The sequence below is a fragment of the Malaclemys terrapin genome, chromosome 9 (assembly GCF_027887155.1).
Source record: "Malaclemys terrapin pileata isolate rMalTer1 chromosome 9, rMalTer1.hap1, whole genome shotgun sequence".
In the NCBI taxonomy this organism is placed as follows: Eukaryota; Metazoa; Chordata; order Testudines; family Emydidae; genus Malaclemys; species Malaclemys terrapin.
This window is the reverse complement of record NC_071513.1, coordinates 17699675-17725831: the sequence shown is the minus strand read 5'-3', so window position 1 is coordinate 17725831 and position 26157 is coordinate 17699675. Positions and strand designations below refer to the sequence as shown.

At 45.8% G+C, this 26157-nt stretch overlaps 1 protein-coding gene and 1 long non-coding RNA gene across 2 annotated transcripts in view; one reads left to right on the top strand and one right to left on the bottom strand.

Annotated features, from left to right (window-relative positions):
• The window catches only part of COL4A5 (collagen type IV alpha 5 chain), a 140198-nt gene that overhangs the window by 82086 nt on the left and 31955 nt on the right, over positions 1–26157 (bottom strand). Inside the window, exon 2 of the mRNA XM_054038885.1 lies at positions 8831–8890. Coding sequence (XP_053894860.1) covers positions 8831–8890 — 60 coding nt within the window. The remainder of the gene's footprint in view (positions 1–8830; positions 8891–26157) is intronic.
• LOC128842738 (uncharacterized) overlaps positions 23521–26157 on the top strand; it is a 30721-nt gene continuing 28084 nt past the window's right edge. Inside the window, exon 1 of the long non-coding RNA XR_008446103.1 lies at positions 23521–23707. This is a non-coding gene — a long non-coding RNA (uncharacterized LOC128842738). The remainder of the gene's footprint in view (positions 23708–26157) is intronic.

Below are 26157 nucleotides of genomic sequence, written 5' to 3'. Positions count from 1 at the left end.
TAGAGACCACCAGGAGACACTGAAGCTTAGTAAAGCTAATATAGAAAAAGACCATAATGCTGGTTGCCATGAAAAAGGTCTGCATGTTTCCCACAGTTTTGTGGGAATCAAAGATAGGGAAGAAATAGGGAATATGATGTTGCTATTTAGAGCTCTGTTTTTTTGATGGATTCAAGGGTTAAAAAACACTTTGCAACAATTTAAAGAAATATGCAGGTAAGGGTCCTCTAACTCAGCTAGAGTGTGCATCAGACAGCAGTTAAGAGACTGTCTTAACTCTATCAGCACACTTAAAAAAAAATGTATGTATGTCAGAACACCCCTATTTACTACAAATGCCAGCTGTACTAGAGAAACCTACTTGCTGGATATACTCTGCAAAGAAGAGATCAATTCTGATTTTTATTCCTTTCCTACCCCTACACTATTTGACTTATGGGATTTATTAGGCAAATAAATGCAGAATTTCTATATTTAAGTCCTAGACAAAAAGTTATTATTTTCCCCAGACCATAAGGGTGTGGATCACTCCTAACATGTCTTAAACCTGCCATGAAAGGCGTGAACTGTTGAATCATAGCACACCTTTTTGTACTCAGGGCACTTCCAGGACAGGCAGAACTGTTCTGAATCATATGGAGCTGTAATTCTTTCACCAATTTTGTCTGTCATCCAAAATTAGTAATTTGTGGGGAGAGACGGGGGGTGGGGTGGTCTTTAGATTTGCCACAAAGCCTGATAGCATGGAACAAATGCAAAGTTTCATTTGCAGTGATTCTACTATTGCCTGCATTTTACAGGGGCTTTCCAAGGAAAGATACTGTACTGAGAGAGCTGTTGGTATGCTTAAAGCTATGAGAACTGGAGAAAGAAACCATCTTCTAAATGAGACAATATAACTCAGACACAGACACAGGTAAGATACTCAGTTGATACAAGTCAGTCCAAAACAAAAACTTGTTCATGAGCACTACAAAAGTAGCATTAAAGGACTTAATCCTGAAAGGTGTTCAGCTCCTGAAACTCATTAAGTTGTAGGAGATGCTTGTCTGTAGGCCGCCATATGCACCAGTTTCACCATATCAAATGAAAAATTCCTCTTCCAGTTAGGAATCAAGAGTAAATCTGTAGAATTGTGGCAAAGCATTTTAAATATTAACAGACTTGTTTTACTGGATGCTTGGAAGATCCAGATTTAGCACTGGGCAGAAACTTACGAAAAATCCAGAAAAGCATCCAGAAGGTTATGATCTGGGGGTCTGTCTCCACTGAAGTCCAGTGAGAACTCCCATGCATTAATGATATAGTACTACTCATACACTAACATTTCATGCTGGTACAGTTCACAGCAAATTTAGCTGGCCTCTTTCTAGCTTTAGAGACTTAGCTAGGACAAAAAAGAAGGAAAAATTCAAGAGCGTGTGATGGAATTTTTTTTATGTCATCTCATGGTGCCTTGAATGTGGACAGCAAACAAAGCTAGTTACACATTTGGGCCTTGGACCTTGAAACCGATAGCTCACCATTGAAGTTTACAAACTCTGCGTGGGCAAAGTATTCTGCCTATCAATTGCAGGGTTGATTGATTGGTATTTAAAGAAAGAAGGCATAGTCTCCAGAGGAGAGATGCCAAATGACAATTTGCCTTACCTGCTGCCTGCCACAACTTAACATGAAGTATTTCGGTTACTTCTGTGCTGCACCTTGGACATTCTGGTTATTTTGGCCAGAGGTAAGGTGCTGGTGTCTTAGACACGGATGCTGGCAGCTTGGCAGGCTAGGAATGGGATCCAGGGATGTGTGGGGATGGGGGTACAGATTTCTCATGGGACAGCTGGTTCTCACCAATTTTACTAGCACAAGAATTCTGCAAATGCATTCTTACTCCCCCAACCCCATAATGAATATCTGCAGACATTGAAAAAATAGCACTGCTATTGGTGACTGTGCTATTAATGTGCCAGTTAGCCAGGAAGCTACAGCCTGGTGCATTCACCTCCTGATACTGAAGTTGGGTGTGCTGTGTGGATTGAGGCCAAATGCCAAGACCATCTAGTGGTCCCTTCTGGTCTTAAAAACTCTGACACCAGAGAAATGCACCAACAGCCAACCAGTGCTCCCTGGGGCATGGCTGGTTGCTATTAAAATAGCAATTTAAACTACTGTAAGCAGAGCCTGGGTCCTGTTCCATCAGACCCAGGTACCTACCTGCATGATCCCAAGCCAAGCTTTTACTAATGAACTGCAGGACCTAAGTCATAGTGTAACCACTGCTTCTGCCAGCAGTGCCTTCAGAGCTTTACTATTAGCCTGTGCTCAAGTCCCCCTCATTTGTTTAGGAGCCAACAGAAGCAGAGGTTCCCACCGTAGCCCCAGTTAGGTGGATTGTAAGTCAAAATAGCCTGGGTGAGGGGAGAGAAAGGGGAAAGCAGAGGAAGCCTGGATGCTAGGAGGAGTCATGTGGAAGAGTGGGGAGAGATGTCTGACTGACAGCAGGAGACAGCCTGTTTGATTTGGAAAGGAGGAGTAGGCGATAGTGTGTCTGAAGTTTTGAAATTAGGGGTGCTGCATAAAGTGAACGAAAGTTGTTTCCTTCGAAGTGGGAGCTGAGGGTGATACCAATAGATCAGTCTGCATTTGACGGTGGCTGGAGGAGCTGGTGTTCCTCCCTAGCTACTCTCTCATGTTCTTTCCTAATCCACATAATTGCATCCAGTTTGGAGCACTCTGGGGAATGAGTATCAAGAGAACCAGAAAAAAAAGTTTCTAGAAGAAAAACTAAATTTTAAAAATATTCTAAGGATGGACCTCATTGTTACAGTGGAAAGCACCAGTGGGCTGCTGGCTATTCAATGTATCAGTAGCGCAAAGTGACTCAAACCTAGGAAGGCAGGGATGTGGATCATCAGGAGAAAGGGGGGCTCAGTGGTTTGAGCATTAGCCTACTAAACCCAGGGTTGTGAGTTTAATCCTTGAGGGGGCAAAATCAGTACTTGATCCTGCTAGTGAAGGCAGGGGGCTGGACTCAACCCTTCCAGTTCTAGGAGATAGGTATATCTCCATATATTATTGGGGGGAGGGATAGCTCAGTGGTTTGAGCATTGGCCTGCTAAACCCAGGGTTGTGAGTTCAGGGGGGGGGGGGGGGGGAGTGTTTAAATAAAAAAAAATAAAATAAAAAAAACCATCTGTCTGGGGATTTGCTCTACTTTGAGCAGGGGGTTGTACTAGATGATCTCCTGAGGTCCCTTCCAACCCTGAGATTCTATGAAAGGTATAGCTTTGACAGTGTAAGCAAGATTCAGTGGCTGTATGAAGTCCTCCACATACTAATCAAGCTAAAGTCACACATTCTTTCAGTTAGTCCATGCTGTGACTTTTCCCGTAAGGTGCTAGTCAGTCAATCAAAATAGGATTGGGGATGGATTGTCTAAAACCACATCTGCTATGGTTGTATTGTGTAATCTATGTGAGCTTTACACTTGCATCATCAGATTAAAGAAGAATTAATTCTATGGCTGTGTTATGATCACTTATTCTGACCTCCTACCTAATGGTCCCTTTGGGCCTTAAAATCTGTCAGCTAGAATGCTAGATCCAAGTTCTAGCTACTGACAGTAACCTGAAGAACTCTGGTTGCCAATATGGAATATTATTCCTTAGGCATACAATTAAGATATGATGAGCTAAGGGATGGCAGGCACATTTGCCAAGGCATTTCATTTGCTGGAGCCACCTGGATTCAAGGTGTGGCATCCTGGACGACTGTTCAAAGATATCCAATGTTAAGTCTTATTAAATTACTTCAGTATATTGTAATGTGCTGACACAGAACCTTGTAATACCGATAAACAAACAGGTATTTGAAGTTATTTTAGTTCATGTTCACGACTGAAGTCATCCTTGTTTCAAAGGAAGTCTCAAAGCAATGCAATCTTTCAAACTTGTGGATATGCCAGAATTGAATGGTGTGAGCTTAAAATGCTATCGATTCCTCTCTAGATCCCTGTTGAAAGTGATTAGAGGTTTGGTAAGAATAAAGTAACTTTCTGACTTTGCACCGTTATTGCAGGGTTCACATCTTTGATCTAGTCTACATATCATCAACAACAAGATCATGTATAGGAGGTGTTCACAGACAGAGACAACCTTCTTTCCCATTCACAGTCACAAACATTCCCGGAGGCAAATGTAACAGCTGCTTACATGGAAAGTATTTAATGGCCTAAAATTAGGCTACTAAACCTAAAAGAAGTGGGCTGATTTTCACAAGTACTGAGCACCCAAATCCCACTGAATTCAAGGGAAACAGTAGGTACTTTTAAAGAAGAAGCTTCCTCTGTTTAGGAAGCAGACACTAATGATCCAGCATGACTAAGGCCCATTGGGGGTTCACTACTTGGTCAGCAACTCTCGTCAGGCCTGTCAAGGTCACTACATCTAACGTGCTGTTGTCAATCAGTATCTACAAGGTATCATATACAAACTGGTAACATGTTGGTCCCCAAAATCATTGTGTGATGGATGCATGATAAGCCCACAAAAGGACTTTGTAGAGATGTGCTGCAAATGTGTTCTTAAAATATATTTGTCAAGTAGTATCTAAATCATGCCTCTTTCAGGCCAAGGAATGTGGAGACACATTCAGGCAAATGGAATCAATGTAAAGGCATCACTAAATACAAAGAAAAGTACATTTATGTGCAAGTAAACAAAGCCACTGAAAAATGAATACTTAATTTGGCTAGGGGATGGAGACTGCACCCCCAAGGAGTTTTCTGGCCTCCTGAAGCAGGGCCAATGAACTTTGGGAAGACAGTATGGCACCTACATCCCAGCAAGATGTGGGAAGCCCTTTGTCTGGGCTTACTTTTCAAAGAATATATTTCCAAAGGTTCACTGGACTATGAAGACAGGGGTCGGACACCCAGGTAATAAGCAATTGAAATCAACTGTATTAAAAGAGTATCGAGTAAGGGAATTTATGAAAGCCTGTGACACTAGTGATAGTGAAATGTGTGCATTTATGCTACACGAGTAATTAGGAGTACTCATTGATATTATGCTTTAAAGTCTGAAAAAATCCAGGGAGAAACCGGTTTTCCTCAGACAGGAGGGAAGGGAACTCTCTACCTTCCTCCAATATAAATTAAGCATTATGGAATCAAAACAATGGAAGCCCCATTTACTTATGAATCTGCAGGGGGATGGGAAGTCAATAGGAAGGGAAGAACAGCAGGAAGTCTTCCTGCCTCTTGTAACAGGGTCAATGAACTTTGGCAGATATAAGCAGAAACAGAAAGCCATTTTGGAATCCAACACTCGATGGATTCAAGGGGGCCAGAGCTCTTGAAATCACAGACTGTTGGGTCCTTCAGCAAGGAGGAGGTTGAAGACTGAACTGAATTTAGGTGAGAAATCTGCTTAGGCAAAAGATTATAACTTGCTGAAAGTAAGTTTTAGTCTTAGATGTGTATCTTTACTTTTGTTTGCTTGTAACCCTTTCTATCTTTATGCCTTATACCTGGTATCACTTAATCCTATGTTCTTTGTTAAATAAGTTTGTTGCACTTTTACTCTGAACCATTTCAGTTCTCTGGCTGAAATACAAGTGTTTGTTCAAACCCCAGTTAAATTAATGAACTGTAATGTATTGTCTTTTTTAAAAGAGCAATGAACTTAAAACTTCTGTGAGTGTTACAGCAGAGGGCTGGACACTGCAGGGCAGATAGTCTGGGGGACATTCAGAACTGGGGGAATGTTGGGGTCACCCTGCAAAAAGTAACTGGGTGGTGGGAGCCAGGGTGTGACTTGTGTGTTTGTGTCAAAGTTGTGAGCCACAGCAGCATAGCATCCAGAGAGTTACAGGGCAGGTGGTGAAGGCATCCAGAGTTACAGGGCTGGTGGTGACAACCCCTTACTGGTCTGGGTTACACCCCAAAGAGTCACCCTCAGGTTGCTGCCTCAATAAAATTACTTTAAATGTAGCATCAGGAAAAAATAGCTGCATCACATGATCAGCCAGCCACCCAGAGGCAATCCTGGAAATTACAGGCCAGTAAGCTTAATTTCAGTACCAGGCAAATTGGTTGAAACCATAGCAAACAGAATTATCAGGCCCATATAAACACAATATCTTGGGACAATGTCAACACAGCTTTTGTAAAGGGAAATCATGCTTCAATCTATTAAAATTCTTTGAGGATGTCAGTGAGCATGTGCACAAGGGTGATCTCGTTGATATAATGTACTTGGGCTTTCAGAAAGCCTTTAATAAGGTCCCCCACCAAAGGTTCTTAAGCAAAGTAAGCAGTCATGGGCTAAACGTGAAGTATCCTCTCATGAATCATAACTGGTTAAAGAAGACAAAAAAAAAAAAAAAAAAAAAAAAAACCCAAAGGGTAGGAATAAATGGTTAGTTTTCACAATGCACAGAAGTAAATAGCAGGATCCCCCAAGAATAGCAGTATTGGGACCAGTGCTGTTCAACATATTCATCAATGATCTGGGAAAGGGGCGAAGTGAGGTGGCAAATGATAGCCATCCTGAGTAATTTTGTAAGTCCAAAGCTGCCTGTGAAGGCTTACAAAGGATCTCAATACTGAGCGACTGAGGAACAAAATGGCAGATGAAATTCAAAGTTCATAGGTGAAAAATAATGCATACTGAAAAATATTATCTCAACTATACATACAAAATGATGGGTCAAAATTAGCTGTTTCCACTCAAGAAAGATCTTGGGTTCATCATGGATAGTTCCCTGAAAACAAATGCTCAAATGTGCATCAGCAGTCGAAAAAAAAAAAAAAAAATCTACAAAATATTAGGAACCATTAGGAAAGGGATAGAAAATATCATAATGCCACTATATAAATCCAAGATACACCCACATCTAGAATACTGCATGCAGATCTGGTTGCAGTTGCATCCCAAAACAAAAGATATTAGAATTGGAAAAGGTACAGAGAAGGGCAACAAAAATGATTTGAGGTATGCAACAGCTTCTATATGAAGAGATCAAAAAGACTGGGACTGTTCAGTTTAGAAAGACAGCTAAGGGGGTAGGGATGTGATAGATACCTACAAAATCATGAACGGTAGAGAAAGTGAATGGGGAAGTGTTATTTACCCCTTCACATAACACAACTATCAGGGAGTCAGCCAATGAAATTAATAGGCAGCAGATTTAAAACTAATAAAAGGAAATACTAGTCTTATAGTTAGAAAGTTTCTCTAGTACTTAACCTGAATCTACCTTGCTGCAAACTAAGGGAATATCCTAATTTAGGGCTAGAGCCACATCTAATTAGACCAGCTGAGGATCTGGCCTCCTGTGCCTGAAAAGCCTGGTAATGTTTATATTGATATGTTCCCATGTAGTTTTCTGAATGTCCAGACCTATTGACCACACTTGAATACCTCCTTGATACTTCCTTAGTTTGCAGCAAGGTAGATTCAGGTTAAGTACTAGAGAAACTTTCTAACTATAAGGCTAGTTAAGCACTGGAACAGGCTGCAGAATCCCACCACTGGAGACTTTGCAAGAGCAGGTTAGACAAACACCTGTCAGAGAGGGTCTAAGTTATTTGATCCTGCTGCAGAACAGGAATATCTAGCCCTATGTTTCTATAATCCCATCATCATGTTGCTCCACAAACATGTTGGATTCTGAGGAGAGGATAAGTTGATCATCAACCAAGATTTATAATTTCAGGAGCACAGACAGTCACGTTCATGGCCCAAAGGGCCAACATTTTACCAGCACCATCCAGTTTCAGATCAAAGTATAAAGTAAGGAACATTCCCTTCATACAAAACATCACCAACCTATCTCCTGTAGGGGGTGGGGAGTCCGTTCCAATCACACAAAGAAAAGCCTGCCTCTCAAAGGGGGACGGCAGCATCCAGTACTAAAAGGAGACTGGCTATAGCATCCCTCAGAACGTCCTGCAAATCACAAGCCTAGTATTCTCTGTTTCCCACCAGGTCTACCCTAGTCTTTAATAAGGAGTTCTTCTTAGCCAATTCTGACGTCATATTGCTATGGTTACTCCAAAAGAACTAAGCCAAAGATCTTGTCAGTAGTAGTAAACTGGGAGCCCAGTTTGCTTCAAATTGTGAAGACTGTTCCTAGAAGACATCAAACCTTCCTGATATTGCACCACTCATTTTTAAAGGGTTTCTTCCAGCTTCTGAAAATGTAAGCCTGCTTACGCAGATGCAGAAAAAGTAGAAGCAGCTGGAGGCATTGAAACTGTCCAGTTCATTTGATACAGCTTGCTTGGTCTTAGTCAGACTAAAATCTTCCATTAACTGATAAGTCAACATGGAAGAGGAGTAAACATAGTTGTCAGGAAAGCTTTGTGCATGCCCATGATTTAGTTGCATATCAAGACAGCAGGGGGGAACTTGGGTAACAGTAGTATAGTAAACATGACTTTCCACTTTGTCAAATTTGCCTCCCTAATGTTCTCAGTCTAATATACCAGGACAAGTATATTTAATTGCTGCCTCCCCTTCCACTCTTCCCACTAAAGCGATGTTAGGAGTCCACTTAACGTGCTGCTACCATATTGGTCCATTAGGCCTCACCCACTCCCTGAGATTTACTATTGTTATTACAACACTTACCTATGTACTTTTGTTTTGTGTGAACAAACCAATTACCACCAAAAAATGCCCAGAAGTACAAAATACCCACACCACTGTACATTAAGTTCATAAAACACTTTTTTTTTTAAAGACTTAAATCCCAACTTCATAAGTCCTGAACAATTCACTTGTTTCAGAAGCTATTTTCAACAGATGAAAAATTTAAACAAAGGGTTTACCTTTTCGCCTTTTACTCCACTACAGTCACATTTGGATCCTGATGTACATCCATGGCAAGCCTTAAGAGAAATAAAAGGATAACAGATGCTTTTAATTGCAGGTTGAATGCTACTCCTATGCAAGAGTGCACTAAATATTTTTAAATGCCTTAAATTCTAGTTTTAAAATCCTTACAAGTCATCTAGCCTGCATGCATGTGCTCAAACTGGATATAGTTTATAAAAGTTTTGAAGCAGACTAGTTTTATACATCATGCCCAAGGTGGGAGGTACCCTATATTGTAAAACTTAGGCATGAAATGACACCAGCTTGGGGAAACTCTGAGCAGGTTTCTAATCTAAGTTTTATGTATTTATTTTTTACACTAGTAAGGTAGTAACATAGCTTTTCTGGCCAGGCTCCAGATCTGGGAAGAACATTTCAGTAAGGGCTCCAGCCACTAGATGGCACTTTTTGAACAGTATTTACACAGCTGAGACCAAACCTTAACAAGTTGGATTTATCAAAAGGCTAATGGAAAGGTACTTATTACATGATTAATTCCACCTCTACAGCCCAGTTACCATCAGAACTATAAAAACTTAACACCAGGCATATCCCCATCAACTTTGTATCCAAGAGCTTGACAAAAGTAGGCTACAATGGGTCATTCTAGCATAAAGGGGAGATAGATTTGCACAGATCTGAGCAAGAGCAATTGGTGATAAAAAAACCCAAGCCAAATCACACTATTACATCACATTCACTTAATTTCTAACCTATTTTCTTTCAACATCTGTTACAGAACTCCAGAGTTCTTTCAAAGATATGACTAGACTGACTGGCATGTGGGTTCTTTAATTCCCTTTACTCCTCTCCCACCTCCACCCCTCCCACACAGCTGGAGATCAGCAGCTGAAGTGTTTTGTAGCATGACATCTCTATACTGATATGTAGTGATTATTAAGCTTTTTTACAGTTAGTTAATCACAAGCAGTAACACTAGAATGGTCACAATTTGGAATAGTTTGACTTGTTCTAGACAAGTATTATTACTAAAGTACAGCACATGCTTTAAACCAGGCCTGCACAACATGCGGCCCGAGTGGGCTCACTGTGCAGCCCAGGGCAGCGGGTGAGGGAGGGGGGCTAAGGAGGGAACTGGTTGTTTAGATTTTGGCAGCTCATCACTGGCCGGTGGGGTGGGGGGCTGAGGCGGCAAGCGGGCGGGCAGTGACCGGGGGTGAGTAGGTGAGCCAGGGGGTGGGGGGCTGAGGCGGCGAGCTATGAGTCGAGTCGTTGGCTGGCCTGTTCTACTGATCTGGTCTGGCTCCCATCCCCTCTCCAAGGGTTGCAGCTGTCTGGAGGTGCCTGCCTTCCGTGCCTTCCTCAACGGGGCAACTGATTACAAAGTGGGGGGAAGATCTTATTTAGTCTACTTCTAGCAAAAAGCCATTTTTCTTTTACCTTAATTATACTAACTTAGGGGCCCGCTATAACATATTACCAAGGTTCAATACCATTGCTTCGGCCGGCCGGCGCTGGGGAAGGAGGGTTTGTTTCCGCGGGGCGAGCGGCACTTGGAGGGTGAGTGTGTGTGTGTTATGTTTCGGGGGGGTTGGCGGGCCTGGGGGGGGGTTCGGCCCTCAGCTGTTTCCTTTGGAGTAATATGGCCCTTGCTGCATTACGAGTTGTGCAGGCTTGAAACTTTGCAATACTAAAAAACTTTTCAACAACATTTTATATTCCGCCTACTGTATTTTCCACTACATGCCTCTGATGAGGTGGGTTTTAGCCCACGAAAACTTATGCCCAAATAAATTTGTTAGTCTCTAAACTGCCACAAGGACTCCTTGTTATTTTATACAAAGTAAGTTTCAGTCAAATAGGCACAGTCCTTTGCGTGTCAGACTTTCGGTATGCCATGCTTGAACTATTTTTCCTTATCAGAGCCTCGCTAAGACATGACCCATCACCTACCTGGCACTGGAAACGTACTGGCTCATAGCCTAAACAGATTATTAAGCATCAGACTGAAAAACAGAACTTCATTCACCTGCAGCTATGCTAATCTGCAATGGTGTTAATTGTTGCAGTGAGCAGGGATGGCTCTAGGTTTTTTGCCGCCCCAAGCAAAAAAAATTTTGGCTGCCCCCCACCCTAGCCCTGGGCTCTTCCCCCTCCCCACCAGTACCCTCCCCGACCCGCACCCCCTGCCACCCCAGCCCTGGGCTCCTCCCCAAAACGTGACCTCCTCGTTCACCACAGCAATCCCCATTTACACTTGCAGCGGGGATCAAACCGTTTCTCCTATTTTCATTTCACTTTATATAAAACTCGTGCCCCCCCGGTCCCCGCAACCCCATCTTTAGTGCTCCAAATGCACATGGAAGGCATAGGGACTAACCCTTGGAAACGGATGGGGATCTAGTAAAGAGGGTTCAGGCAGAGGAGCGGGTGTGGGGGTGCTTGGGGGCTCTATGCTGGCAGAGAAGCGGGGTGTGATGTACTCGCGGAGGAGAAGAGGGGGTATCAGGAGGGGCGGAGGAGAAGAGGTGCAGGGGAAGGGGGAGGTGCGGGGGAAGGGGTTCGGCGAAGGAGCAATGGGGGGGAGGAACAAGTGAAGAGGCTGCGAGTGGGATGGGGGGTGCAAGGGCTGAGAGGGGCAGGCGCTGACAGCTGCTTCCCCAGACCTGTGCAGGCAGAGCCGAGAGGACAGACACTGATCCCCAGGTGTCCGACCCGTGGGGGTCTCCCAGCAGGGCAGTATCCCCCGCTGCCCCGCTCGGCCTCTCCCTGCCCCTGGTGCTGTGGGCAGGGCCAGCTCTAACTTTTTTGTCGCTCCAGAAGAAGAAGAGTGCCGCCCCCCCCCCCCGTGAGCACCGCCATACCCTCCCCCCAGCACCGCCGAAATCCCCGCCCCCCCAGCACCATGCCGCCCGAAGCCCCACACCCCAGAACGCCACGCCGCCCGAAGCCACGCTCCCTCCCCCCTCTGAGCGCCGTGCCAAGCGCCAGCCCCCTTCCGAGCGCCATGCCAAGCGCCAGCCCCCGCCCTCCCGAGCGTCGCGCCGCCTGAAGTCCTGCCCCCCTCCGAGCACCGTGCCGCCCGAATCCCTGCCCCCTGAGCACCGTGCCATGGAAACAAATAAACCCCTCCAGCGCTGCCCCGACGAACCAATAAAATAAATAAAAACCTGAGCACCGCCCCAAGCACGTGCTTGGTCGGCTGGTGCCTGGAGCCGGCCCTGGCTGTGGGGGCCCGGGGCAAGCAATGCGGGGCTGAGGTGGGGGAGGTGTGCAGCAGGCTGGGTCCGGGGGCAGGAGGGGGCAGCTCCGGCTGCCCAGCCACTTACCCCATCAGCACGCGAGACGGGATCCGCGCCCCCTGCACAGCCCAGCAGGCGGGGAAACGCTGCGGCGCCTGGGGAGACTCAGAGCAGCAGCAGTGGCGGCAGCAGGACCCCTCCTCCCTCCCTGCATCCCGGGCCCCGCTTCCTTCCCTCCCTGGCTCCTCGCACACTCTGCGATCCCATCTCGCGCTGCAGCCCGGGCTCAACTCCAGGGGACGATGCTCTGGCTCTCCAGCGGCAGGGCTCCAGCCAGGGCCGGCGCCTGGCTTTTTGCCGCCCCAAGCAAAACACAAACAAACAAACAAAAAGGGGTCGGAGTGCTGCCCCTTGGAAAGTGCTGCCCCAAGCACATGCTTGGAGCGCTGCTGCCTAGAGCCGGCCCTGGCAGTGAGACAATTGATGTTTTGTCAGCTGTCACAATTCTAGTGCAACTGCATTAAGTCATTGAGACATACCCCACGTTCTCCAAACTGTTATTGCTGTCAGATGCATACTGGTTTAGCGCATACAGGAAGCATGAAATTATAATTAAGGTTTTGTATTATAATACAAGTGCTAGGTTTTGTTTTGGGGTTGGTGCAAGGAAGAGAAGAATGTCACACTTAATCAACCTCAGTCCCTTTCAAACACAGTTTGTCCATGGAATTTCCTGGGTTTTTAAATGGCAAGTGCAGGAGGGTTACAGGGGGAGGATATGAAAAGGAATACGCATTACCTCGGATTTCCTCATGACCCATAGGGATATGAGAAGAACAGAGATGTTTAGGGTAGGAGGAAAATTGCCAGTGATAGGATGGAACCTGGTGAGTCTCTCTACCCCCATCAGGCCTGACTTACACTAGAATATTAAGTCGGTTTAATGACAATGCTCAGATGTGTGAAAAAAATCCACACCCCAAGCAGTGTTGTTAAGTAGACATAACCCCCAGAATTCTTCCATCAACCTAGCTACCTCCTCTTGGGGAGGTGGAGTACCTATGCCAACAGGAGAATCTTTCACACCGGCAAAGGTAGTGTCTACACAGAGCCCCAGCTGCACCCCTGCAGTTTTTTTTAAAAGTGTGGACATACCTTCACTGCACTTCTATGAATAAGACAGTGGAAGGAAGCAAACTGAACCTCACCAATGCCAGAGACACCCCAAAATGATTTCAGTATGTAAAATATGCAGAGTGAGCCAGATCGAAAGTTGGCTGAACTTCAAGTAGCTTTGGAGCAAGCCCATGTTTTCAATACGGGTTCTTGCTAATTGGCATCAAAGCCAGTTCTTGCAAAAGGCAGACATAATATTGCCAGTATTCAGCAGTAGGAACCAGAATAGCAAGAGATAAAATACATCCTTCTCTGTAATGTGATTTATTAGAAATAATCTCTATTAAAGTGTACTACATCAAGCTGTCCTTAAAGTAGAGCTAAAGGTTCTTCCCTCCCTTAGCCTGCTTCCATTTTAAATGCAGTCTCCCTCCACCCCATCTACTTTTTTGTATTGTGGGGCTATAAACATTCAAATAAACAAACCTTTTTGATCAAAATTAAGGAATTCTTCATTTCTGCCTTTGACTGCACTCAAGAGCCTTTGCTATGCTAAGGCTCGACTCATTCCATTTGAGCAAGACCCTTTCTTAGCATGTTTGAGAAAAACAAGCAGTGTCCAGGCTGGACAGTCTGCTGAAGGGCACAGTGAGTTCTGAATGCCTGGTTCATATGCTTTATCTGGGGTGAATGATCTTCAGCAATTTCAGAGTAAGAAGGAAGCGGGAAGACACCTCTGTCCTTCAGACAGAAAAACAAACAACAGTTTTTAGATGGTAGTGCAAGCAGATGTCAGTCATTTCAGACTAAAAATCCTTGTATGAATTATTCACTCAGTGTATCAGGAGAGATTTCCCCAGCAATCTCATTTATCTTCCTGTTTATAGATTATTCTAATCCCCAAGTTGTGTAGAGCTAGAATTTGGCAGGTAGTTCAGGTGAAAAGACAGAAATCTCACATTTTGGCTTGGGTGATAACCAACAAGTCAGATACTGAAAAAACCAAAGGAGACCAATTTCATCTGCAAATGAGTTGTTTGTTTAGGTTCTTTTGGTAATATTAAGGTCACTTCTAAATGGAAAAAGTGTGCACAAGAAGAAGGCTGCTGAAATACAGCACGTATTGTACAACAGTACACCAAGGTTTACTTTTTTTTTTTTTTTTTTTTTTTTTTGCCAGTCACCTGCTAACCAGAAGATTACAAGCCAGAGGCTGAAGAGTTTTGGTATCACAAGTTGACTGTTAATGTGGGTCATTTAAGTAATAGAAAATGCAAGCCCTGTGCGAAGCACAATTATGCCTGGAATTTCTCCTCCTCTGCAAGAGTGATAATTTCTTATTCAAATCTTCAAACAAGCTTCAGGACCACTGTTACAATACAAACCAGCTCTCTCAACATCAGGGCTCCCATGCCTGAGGAAACAAAGGTCAGCATGGTAAGTCAGTCTTCTGCATGGCTACGGCCTTCAACTTGCCCTAGTTGATAACTGCCGAAGGGAAAAGCATCAGTATTAGTGAGAAATAATGCAGTGAAAGGTGTTGAATTCTCAGGCCTGTAAAATGAATAAAATAAAAAAAAAAAAAACCCTATATAGCACCTTTCAGCAGAGGGTGTCAGAGCATTGCAAGAACATTTATCAGGCCTCATTAAACCCCAGTGAAATAGTTATTCCTCTTTTTTACAGGTGGGGAAACTGAGGCAAAGAGATTTGCTCAGTATTACACAGCAAGTCAGCAGTGATATTGGGAACAGAACCCAGGAGCCTTTGTTCCCAGTCAGCTGCTCTAGTCACAAGATCACGTTCTGTGCACCATAAGAGCTGCAGCATGGACAGCATAAATCTAAGAAAATGGGGAAGACTGTGTGTAGGAATGTGACTTGACCTGAAGGATCTACCTCTGAGGAGAAGAGTTTGTTCTCCAGGCCCACTCTAACCTTACCCTCTGAGACTGGAGAAGGGAAGGGGGGGGAGGGGAGGGAGAGAAAGGGAGCAGTATGTAAACATTTTTCAAGAACTGCTTAGTTTCACTGGTTACATATTCCACATGGTTTCCAAAAGGGTCTGTAGGAACAAACAGCTGAATTTGTGTGTTTATTATCCCTGCCATACCTTTTGCCATGACTCTTCGAGCCCTTGATCATGTTTTGCTGTCTAATGTATTGGAGGTGAGCTAATCCTTTCACTGGGATTTCCGGACAGCTTCTACCCTACTGAGCCACTGTGCTCGAGTAAGCTCCTTTCATTAGTGTATACAAGAAGGATTGGTATTGGTTTTCTGGTCAAAGGATAATTCTTTTAGGACATGCTCAATCCTTTGAGTCTTAAGTAGGGCATGGAAGCCCATTTTATGCCACGGATCAGTCTTAGAGTATTAGGACACATGCTTAAAACTGTAATGAAATACATATTTTGATTCAGAGCCACTTTCTGCTTTCAGTAACAGACTTCACTGGGGTCATACTAGCATAATTGAAGGCATAACTTCACCCTCTATGTCTGCTTTTGTGGCAACAAGTATGCTACACCTCTACCCCGATAACGCAACCCGATAGAACACAAATTCGGATAGAATGTGGTAAAGCAGTGCTCCGGGGGGGGCGAGGCTATGCAATCTGGTGGATCAAAGCAAGTTCGATATAACCGCGTATAGGTGAAACCGCGTGAGATTTTTTGGCTACCAAGGACAGCGTTATATCGGAGTAGAGGTGTACTAGGATGTAGGTTCCATCAGAAGTTCTGTCCGGCATTGCAGGAATAGATTTTTTTACTTGGGTGCACCAAAGTGATTTTCAGAAAATTGTGTATTAAAAACACTAGGTCACAGTGTGACGTTGCAGTCTAGCATATTTTTATAAAACCATATAATAAGTGAATATAATGTAACTGGAATATGCTTCATGCAAAAGGTCTCTTGTAAGGTATCATTTACAAAGCTTATAATCTACTGAGTGTGATCATCCTATTTGTATAAGTGTACCACTCGTATCTGAAACTAGAAATATGAACTATAACTCTGATGCAAAGTGTGGACCATTAATGGTGGTTTGGAATCTTGATGACTCCAATTAAACAGGACAATTGTCTGCAAATGGCCATGTTTTACCTGTATAAGTGTATGCTAGCAAGTGGGCAATGAAGTCTTGCAGTGACATATGATCATGTCACCTGAACTGGAATCCATCTTTATCCTGGTGTCTTTCCATTGAGAAAGAGGGGGTGGGAACCCAGAGAGGGACAAAGGGTTCCCGCCTTATGCGAAAGATATATAAAGAGATGGAACAGAACAAAGAGGGAGAGAGTAGCCATCATGAAGAATCCCCTAGCTACCACCTGAGCTGCAACAAGAGCTGTACCAGGGGAAAGAATTGGGTCCAGGCCTGGAAAGGTGTCCAGTCTGAGGAAAAAACTTGCTGAAGCATCTCTGAGGAGGAGATTAATCAAACTGAATACAGATAGACATAGATTTGTGCATTTTATATTTTATTTTGTTTGGTGACTTACTTTGTTCTGTCTGTTACTACTTGGAACCACTTAAATCCTACTTTCTGTATTTAATAAAATCACTTTTTACTTATTAACTGACCAAGAGTATGTATTAATACCTGGGGGGAGGCAAACAGCTGTGCATCTCTCTCTCTCTCTCTCTCAGGTCTTGGCTACACTTGCAGATGTACAGCACTGTGAGTTAAACCTGACTTCGTGCAGCTGAGTAGGGAAAGCACTGCAGTCTGTCCACACTGACAGCTGCCCAGCGCACTGTCGTGGCCACATTTGTGGTAACTGCAGTGCTACTGGGAGCAGTGCATTATGGGCAGCTATCCCACAGAGCACCTTTTCCCATTCTGGCGCCGTGGGAAGGGGGCTGGGTGCGGGGGATTCTGGGTCCTGTCCCAATGCCCCGTGATGCATCATTTCGCATCCCAGAAATCCCTTTGTTTCCGTCCACCTTTGGCGCCATCTTTCAACGGTTTCTGTGAAGCGCGATCTGTCTGCGGGAAATGGAGTCGGAACTGCTGAGGTGTATGCTGACGAGTCTCGCCAGCACGTCACGTTTGGCTGTCGAACTATTCCTTAAGATCCAAAGTGACAGGTGAGAGTGAGGGTGAGGAGTCCGACGATGCTATCGAGCCGCGTACAACATGAAATTGCTTGTGGCATTCACGGACATGCTCAGCACTGTGGAACGCTGCTTTTGGGCTCGGGAAACAAGCACCGTGTGGTGGGATCACAGTCATGGAAGTCTGGGATGATGAGCAGCGGCTGCAGAACTTTCGGATGAGAAAAGCCACTTTCATGGGACTGCGTGAGGAGCTTGCCCCCACCCTGCGGCGCAAGGACACGAGATTGAGAGCTGCCCTGCCAGTAGAGAAGCGGGTGGCTATTGCAATCTGGAAGCTGGCAACTCCAGACAGCAACCGGTTGGTCGCAAACCAGTTTGGAGTGGGAAAGTTGACCGTTGGAATCGTGTTGATCCAAGTTTGCAAGGCCATTAAATCGCATCCTACTCAGAAGAACCGTGACTCTGGGTAACGTGCAGGAAATAGTGGATGGCTTTGCACAAATGGGGTTCCCCAACTGTGGAGGGGCGATAGATGGGACGCACATTCCTATTCTGGCACCAATCCACCTAGGATCCGAGTACGTTAATCAGAAGGGGTATTTCTCTATGGTTCTCCAGGCGCTTGTGGATCACCGTGGGCGTTTCATTGACATTAACACAGGCTGGCCCAGAAAGGTGCATGACACACGCATCTTTCGGAACCCTTGGCTGTTCAGGAAGATGCAGGCTGGGACTTTTTTCCCCAGAGCGGAAGATCACGGTAGGGGAAGTTGAAATGCCCATTGTGATCCTTGGAGATCCTGCTTACCCGTTAATGCCGTGGCTCATGAAACCCTACACAGGGAGCCTTGACAGCAGAAAGGAACGGTTCAACTACAGGCTGAGCCAGTGCCGAATGACTGTGGAGTGTGCCTTTGGTTGTTTAAAGGCCCGCTGGCGATCTCTGTATGGGAAGCTGGACTTGGCCGAAAACAGCATCCCTTTGGTTATATCCATGTGCTGTGCCCTCCATAATATTTGTGAGGGGAAGGGTGAAAGCTTCACTCTATTTATTGAAAAGAAACAAGGGGGTAGAGTGGGGAACAGTACAATCACAGATTCACGTATGTCCTGTCTGGTGTGCTGTGCAGTGAGTGCTGCACTTCAGGACAGCTATACTGCATGGTGATGGGGGTTGAGTGCAGAGGGTAAGGGTCGTGGTTTTCAGGGCTGGGTGGTGAAGATACTGGTGTTGGAGGCAGCGGGTGGCGTGAAGAACACAGAAGTTGGGGAAAGTGGATTGGAGGTGACAGTGGGGCACAATGGAAAGAGTTTTGGGACAAGGGCTGTGGGGGGGGGTGGCGTTTGCTGTACTGCTCCTCTTTCTGCATGGCTACCAGCTCCTGGATAGCGTCTGCTTGGCGCTCCAGGATGCTTATGAACCTATCAGTGCTTTGCTGCCGGTGTGCGGTGCTTTGCTGCCGGTGCGCTGCATTTTCCTGGCGGATCCTGCTTTCTCTCTCCCTCCAGTTCTGTGCCTTCTCATTCTCTTTAATAGATTGCCGCATCACTTCTTGCAGCATGTCTTCTTTGCTTTTTTGCGGTCTCTTCCTGAGTCTTTGCAGTCTCTGAGCAGGCGATAAGAGGGACGGCTGAGGTCTCAAGGTTGATGCAGCTGTATAGGCAAAATGCAACATTTAACAGAGACAGCATTGTTTATACCAGACAGAGTAATGATTCTCCCCGCACTTAAGGAGTAGAAAACACACAGGGTCTACACAATAGCATAATTTTCCCGTCCGAAACAGAGCACACATACCCCACGGGAGCCTCAAAATGGTAAGTAAAGGGGACTGATTGTTTCAGGGCTGCACTGTCCTCTAGGTTTCTGTGCCTTGGGGAGAGCCAACAGCTTCAGGGGGCACCTACACTGAACACTGTCCCAACATTTTCCACAGGAGTTCATCCTGGACAATCTCTCGCTGCTGAGGGTGACCTGGGAAGCAAGGGAGGGTCTTCTACTGCAATGCGGCTTCCGCCCTGGCCCATATGCAGCTTGCCTGTGTGCAGCAATGGTCCCCCCGCCCCTCGCGGCACAGTGGCGCGGACAAGGACCATGGTGGCTCTCCCGATAAACCTGCGCAAGAGCATTGCACACGTTCTGGATGAGACATTCGAGGAGATTATCGAGGCCGATTACTGGGATGTGATAAACCACATCAATGCACTATTCCACATCTAGGCATGCATGCCTAACCCTCCTCTCCCAAAGAGCCCGCACCAAAAAAATTCCTTCCTGAAAAAAACCCGCTTACCGGGAACCTGCTCTTCTGTTTGTCCTCCACCAAGTACTGGCCGCTGCGACTGGCTACCTTCCTCCTGGCTCGAGAAGAGCTCCTGGCTGCATGGCTCCAGGGATTCCAGGGTGACTCCATCCGGCCCACCACCACCACTCCCGTTTTCCTCCTCCTTCCCCCCCCCCCCCCCCCAGCTCTGAAGTGTCCATGGTGGTGCTCGGAGTGGAGGTGGGGTTAACCCCAAGTATCACATCCAGCTCTATGTAGAATCGGCAGGTCGCGGGGGGAGCACCCGAGCGGCCGTTTGCATCGCGGGCTTTGCGGTAGGCACTCTGCAGCTCCTTCACTTTAATCCTGCACTGCAGGGTGTCCTGGTCATGGCCCCTTTCCACCATGTCCTTTGATACCTTCCCGAAGGTATCGTAATTCCTACAGCTGGAGCACAGCTTGGACTGTACAGCTTCCTCCCCCCAAACACTGATGAGGTCCAGCAACTCGCCATTGCTCTGTGCTGGGGCTCGCTTGGCGCGTGGAGGCATGGTCACCTGGAAAAATTCGCTGATAGCACTCCACACCATGCCAGGCTGAGCAAACAGGAAGGGGATTTTTAAAATTCCCAGGGAATGTAAAGGGTGGGTCACATGGTTGGTTACCTGAGGCCAGGGCAGTAGAGTTTGAACGGATGACCAGAGTGGCTAGAACAGGCATTGTGGGATACTGCCAAATAATTCTGGAGGCCATTCACAGTGCATTGGGCGGCCACACTGGCGCCGCAGCGGCAGCGTAATACTTGCTATTCCTCTCGGAGAGGTGGAGTACATGCAGCGCTGCAACCACGGAGATACAGCGCTGAAAATGCCTTGCCAGTGTGGACAGGGAGTGAGTTACAGCGCTGCGGGAGCCGTTACAGTGCTGTAACTCGCAAGTGTAGCCAAGGCCTCAGTGTTATAGAGGGAGAAAAATTTATGAGTCTACCCTGTGTAAGCTTTATACAGAGTAAAACGCATTTATTTGGGTTTAGAGCCCATTGGGAGTTGGGCATCTGAGTGTTAAAGACAGGAACACTTCTGTGAGCGGTTTTCAGTGAAGCCTGCAGCTTTGGGGCAAGTAATTCAGACCCTAGGTCTTTGTGGGAGCAGACGGGAGTGTCTGGCTCAGCAAGACAGGGTGCTGGGGTCCCCAGCTAGCAGGGAAAGCAGATGCCAAGACTACCTCTGCTCATCGGGGCAGCTCCGAAGGGGGGGAGGGGGTGTTTCTGCGATCTAACCCATCACACACAGTTTCTGCCAGCACAATCCAGGATGCAGTCAGCTGCTGTGGCATCCTCTCCTCTAGGGCGGGTTCAAACTGAGCTGTGTTGGCCAGGAAAGAAGCGTATTCCAGATGACAAAAAGGATGCATTGGCTCGGCACTTCCAAGCTGCAGCCTCCACTAGCAGAAACTAAAGTTCCCCACCCAATGGCAGACCTCCCTGTAGGAGGGTGATTGAAACCTTGTGGAAATGGGGGAATCCCCCTAGGGCACAGCTTGTCTTGTTAAGTGGGGGTAAATCTAGCCCTCTTTGAGAGTGTCTGTAGATTAGTTTAAGAAATTTACCTTATGTAGGTCACCTGTCCCCCCACCCCCTTCTTCATCCCTCAGTGAGGGTCACCCTAATCCTAGGTCTTCCCAAAAGACACTTGACCTTCAGTAAGACACCCATCTGAAGAAATAGCTTAGAGCACAGAGGCTGTCCAGCCCTCTGCCCTGCAGATTTCCTTTTGGCTGACTGGAAACGCCACAAGGGACAGAATCAAAGTTGAAAGCCTGGCAGCAATCGTTTCAGCTGAAGTTCTGAAGGTTGGGGATATGAAGCAGAGCAACTGCCAGCCAGCACAACAAGGGTTAATGAGAGCCGCTGGGCCCAGCTAGCCTCACCCCATTTTACCTGCAGCCAATGCCAGGCCTGGAGGGGGGAGAACAGGAGAGTGCCTGGCTCAGTGCAGGGCTGACTGGCGAAGGGGCAGGAACTAGCTGCCTCTCTACTTGAGGGAAAGGAGCACTAACCTGTCCACCACGGCAGCCACTTGAGAGGAAGCACGATCTTCCCCGCTGCCAGAGACTCTGGAGGAGACCTAGGAGTCTCCAGCTCTGGAGGCAACTGAGTGGGCAAAGCCCAGGGACACGGTGGTGCTCGGCCTCGCCAACTGGCAGCTGCCCGCCCAAACGAGCCTGGGACTGTGATGAGGGACTGCACAAGACCCAGAGGACACTACAGGAAGCAGGCCGCCCAACTAAGTGCACTAGAGCGGCCATGCCCCAAACCGAACAGATGCTGGTAGAAAGTAGCCCAGAGCAGCAAATTAAGACTCCCTGCTAGGAGAGCTGCGCTTGTTCAGGTTTTGACAAATGCAGGGCCCTGGGCTGGGACCCACTGGAGAGGAAGGGCCTGAGTTCCCCTACTGCCTGACCCCCCGCCCCCTCCCCCCCGCCTTAAAGACTGAGACCTTGCAACCAAGCCAGGGGCAAGAGGCCATGTGCTCTATCCACTAGGCCCTCAGGCCCGCCAGGCCACCCATTACAGTTGGAATTGGACTTAAACTGACACTGTAATCAGAGGGTTGTTGCAGTTGATGTGCTCAACTGAATTGGGCCCACCTTATCTCATCAGGGCCTTGGCTCACAGGGCTTGCAAGTGATAACACCACTAACTCAAAGGTTAAGTACCTGGACCTCTGTCCAAAATGTATTTGTACACCTCTACCCCAACATAACACGACCCGATAGAACACAAATTCAGATATAATGCAGTAAAGCAGTGCTCCGGGGGAGGGGGGGGAGGGTAGGGTGACCAGATGTCCCGATTTTATAGGGACAGTCCCGATTTTGGGGCCTTTTTCTTATATCGGCTCCTATTACCCCCCACCCCCATCCCGATTTTTCACATTTGCTCTCTGGTCACCCTAGGGGAGGGGCTGCGCACTCCGGCGGATCAAAGCAAGTTTGATATAACGTGGTTTCACCTGTAACGCGGTAAGATTTTTTGGCTCCCGAGGACAGCGTTATATCGGGGTAGAGGTGTATTACCATAGCACCTATGATCCCTACACATGGACCAGGACCCCATTGTGCTAGACACTGCACAAACATGGAACAAAGACAGTCTCTGCCCCAAAGAGCTTACAATCTAAGTATAAAGACAAGATACTGTGGACATGACTTACTACTAAATACAGACTCAAGTTAAGAGCCCCTTTACAGCAGTTAAGGGGGTCTTGGTTAGGTAGGTAAAATACACAACACTAAACATGTCTTTGTGCTCCTCAGAATTTTAAGTCCCTAAATGCAGAGAACATGGACTTCCTTTCCCCTCCCCCACTTGGACTGTGGCAACTACAAGAGTGTTCAAAACACTGAAACTTCCTCCATGAGCTGCAGGTCACATAACATTATCCAGAGCCCACAGAGCAATGTTTGCTAGCCACAAGTGTTAATATGGCACCACTATTCTTACCTTGAGTCCACGGTGTTGGGATTGTGCCGAATTGGTTAGGCCATACTGAATGAATGGTGTGAGCACAACTTGACATGACTTAAACAGGGCTGAAAAAACTGCAGACGATCCTGGGAGCAGGGCCCCGTTAAGCAGAAGCAGATTTGATAAAGGACTGGCAAAGCCTGCATGTATGATCAATATTGAACCTACTGGTTGGCAAATATGGGCCCATGCAAAAGTAAATATCGCATGCATAAAGTTCCAGCATGGAGCACAGGCTGACCTGGTTATAGTGACCCAGCAAGGACACCACACAGGGGGTTGAAGTGAAAGATTGATAAGGGAGTGAATGTGGGGTAATGTTCAGTTGGCACCCATCAGCAGTCTCCTCCTAAAGTATTAATTCGGTAAAAATTAGTAGCCATACGCCCACTGGGCATGCTTTTAAGACATGTGACTCCTTTGAGGAAAAAGAGTATAAAAATCAAGCAAATTAAATTACTGTAGGGGATTCCTTAATTAACATTTAAAGAAGCAACGCTGCTAGACAGAGTAGCCAAAACTCTGCTCCGTGGGCTCAAGTAGGACTGTGAGCCAGAGGGTCTCCAGGCAGCCAAGGCCTTGCCTTGAGAGAATCCAAGACAGACCAGAGGGCTGAGGAGACCAGATCTGTAGAGAAGAGGTCACCCACAGAATTGGTAACCACCTTCTCAGTTTGCCAAGCAGGAACTGTGTGAGGCTAGCACAGCACTTGTTTGTGTATGTTTGTGAAAGAGAGGCTCACCAAGAGAAACGTATAGTTCTTAATGTCTATTCCTTTAATGTCTAACATAGGAGCTGTGTGCTTAATGTAACCCTTTACCGCTTGTGAGATTCTAAACTGCAGTGGATGCAAGTTAATTACTGTGGACCTTTTTCACTGGTATGACAGGTTTCAGAGTCGCAGCCGTGTTAGTCTGTATCCGCAAAAAGAACAGGAGTACTTGTAGCACCTTAGAGACTAACAAATTTATTTGACAGGTTATAAGCTTTCATGGGCTACAGCCCACTTCATCGGATACGCCTGTTCTTTTTAGTGGTATGACAGTAATCTGCTCCATTAAAGATCCATTCAGGGGTAGTACCCCCCTGGTGCCAACACAAGGCAGCATAGCACCTCCATAAAGACAATAGCTTGTGATAACAGACAAGATTAGGTTTGACACAGGAAATTGTTGTTTGTTGAGTACAAACAAGTGTGCTTGATTGGGGTGGGGGGGGGGGAAGGGAGGAGAGTTACAGGGCTGTTATTGAGGAACCAGATTCTGATTAGTGACTTCAGCAGAGTTATTAGTTGTCATTGTAAAACTGGAATATCAGAATTTGGGCAAAGGCATTTACAGTCTAAGTGATGCATTAGTCATACAGCCAGAGATTAAGACAGAGGTCCAACTCACTACTTTAGAAATGGGCTACAGCTGCACACACCTCTAAGTGCTGGGAACTTTAAAGAAAGTTTTTGGGATCAGAGTAGTGGAGAAACTACTGCACTACTATTCAGATTTAAGACAGCACTTGGGGAAGGTGGAGAATAAAAGTCAGGTATTCCCTTGTACAAAGTATCAAGGGGAAAAAAGCAGGCAAGTGACAGAGCTTGAGACACTTCTAAATAGCTTCATTTAGACAAGTAGAAAAGATGCAGCTATTTAGACAGCCTGTGCTTATGTAAAAGGCAAAATATTTTATTTCCATTGGTGAATTGTGACAGACTTGTACTTAACGAGATGCTCTGCTCCTTCTAATCCCTATGCCAAATAGGATAAGAAGTTATTCAATGCAGATTGAATGGAATAACTAGGGGAAACTCTAGCAAGGACGCTTGTAAGATTTGCATCCATTTATTTCCATCCTTCCTTAACATCTTCCTGTCTAGTACTATATAGTGTTATTTTTACCATGAAAGCAGTTATCTTGGGGATTCTCAAGGTTCAGGGCCACTCCTCCCCATTTTAACATATGGATACATTATTCTATCAACATATTGATCTAGGCTGTGAATTGAGTAACTGCATGTTTTTAGTTTGGGCTCAATCCCAAAACCCTTTGAAGCACATGAATGATCCAGCATTAGAAGCAGCAAAGGGTCAAGGAACAGCCAAGAACTGGAAGTTCTAGAGTCACTGGCTCTTTTGCAGCGTACGGTTCCTTAATACATCTGCATCTGTTGCCCTCTCCAGGGCAGTGAAGGGCCACTCTGCACTTTAGTCAGAGTGAGATATGCTCTAATGCTAATATGCATATGCTGGCTTCATATACAGATTGCAGCCCAGCAGGGAGCAAGATAACCATTTGGCCCCTCTACACTATAAACACAGATGACAGCAAGGAAAGCATTCTACTGCAGGATGACAAAACAACACACCTTGGAAATTTTAAACTAAGTGGGAGGAATTATTGGAGTTATCTGGTTTACAATCCCAAAACCTGATCTCAATAGCATTGCCCAAATCTGAGCCATATTCCAGACTGCAGAGGGGGAAAGGACTGGAGAGGGGAAAAACCAACAAACAGGCAGGACTATGCAGACTCCCCCATTCTCCCCAGTGTTTATGAGTAATACACTAGGGTGCCAGTGTGTTCCGTCAATATTTGCAAAAAAACAACACCACAGGACTAAGGCTTTCTAATGACCTCATGAACATTTTTTGAAAACACATAGGATCAATGGTACTTTTTTTTTTTTTTTTTTTTGCTAGGACACATTCTCTTCATTCATTAAACTGGTTCTATGACATTAGTTCCTATCTGAAGAATTCAAAAGTGATACTCTTCCTTCTCACACACAAAAAAAGCTTTAAGGGCTCTTATCTATATATCACACACATTTACTGTCTCTGTTGACTTAAGTTCTATTATGGAGATCCACATAAGGGCAAAACCACTCATGCTGTTTAGAACTGGAGATTCTCCGATACTTTGTTTTAATCTAAAGAAAAAAGAAGTGTCCTCAAGGCATACATGCTTAGTCATTTCACTACTTATCCCAGGTTTAGAAATACATCTCTCTAGACCATCAATTAGCATTCTTATCTGAGAAAGATTAGTTCTGCTTCCTGGTCAGATAGGATAGGCCATAAACTTTGTGATTTTTTTTTCTTTTAAGAATAAA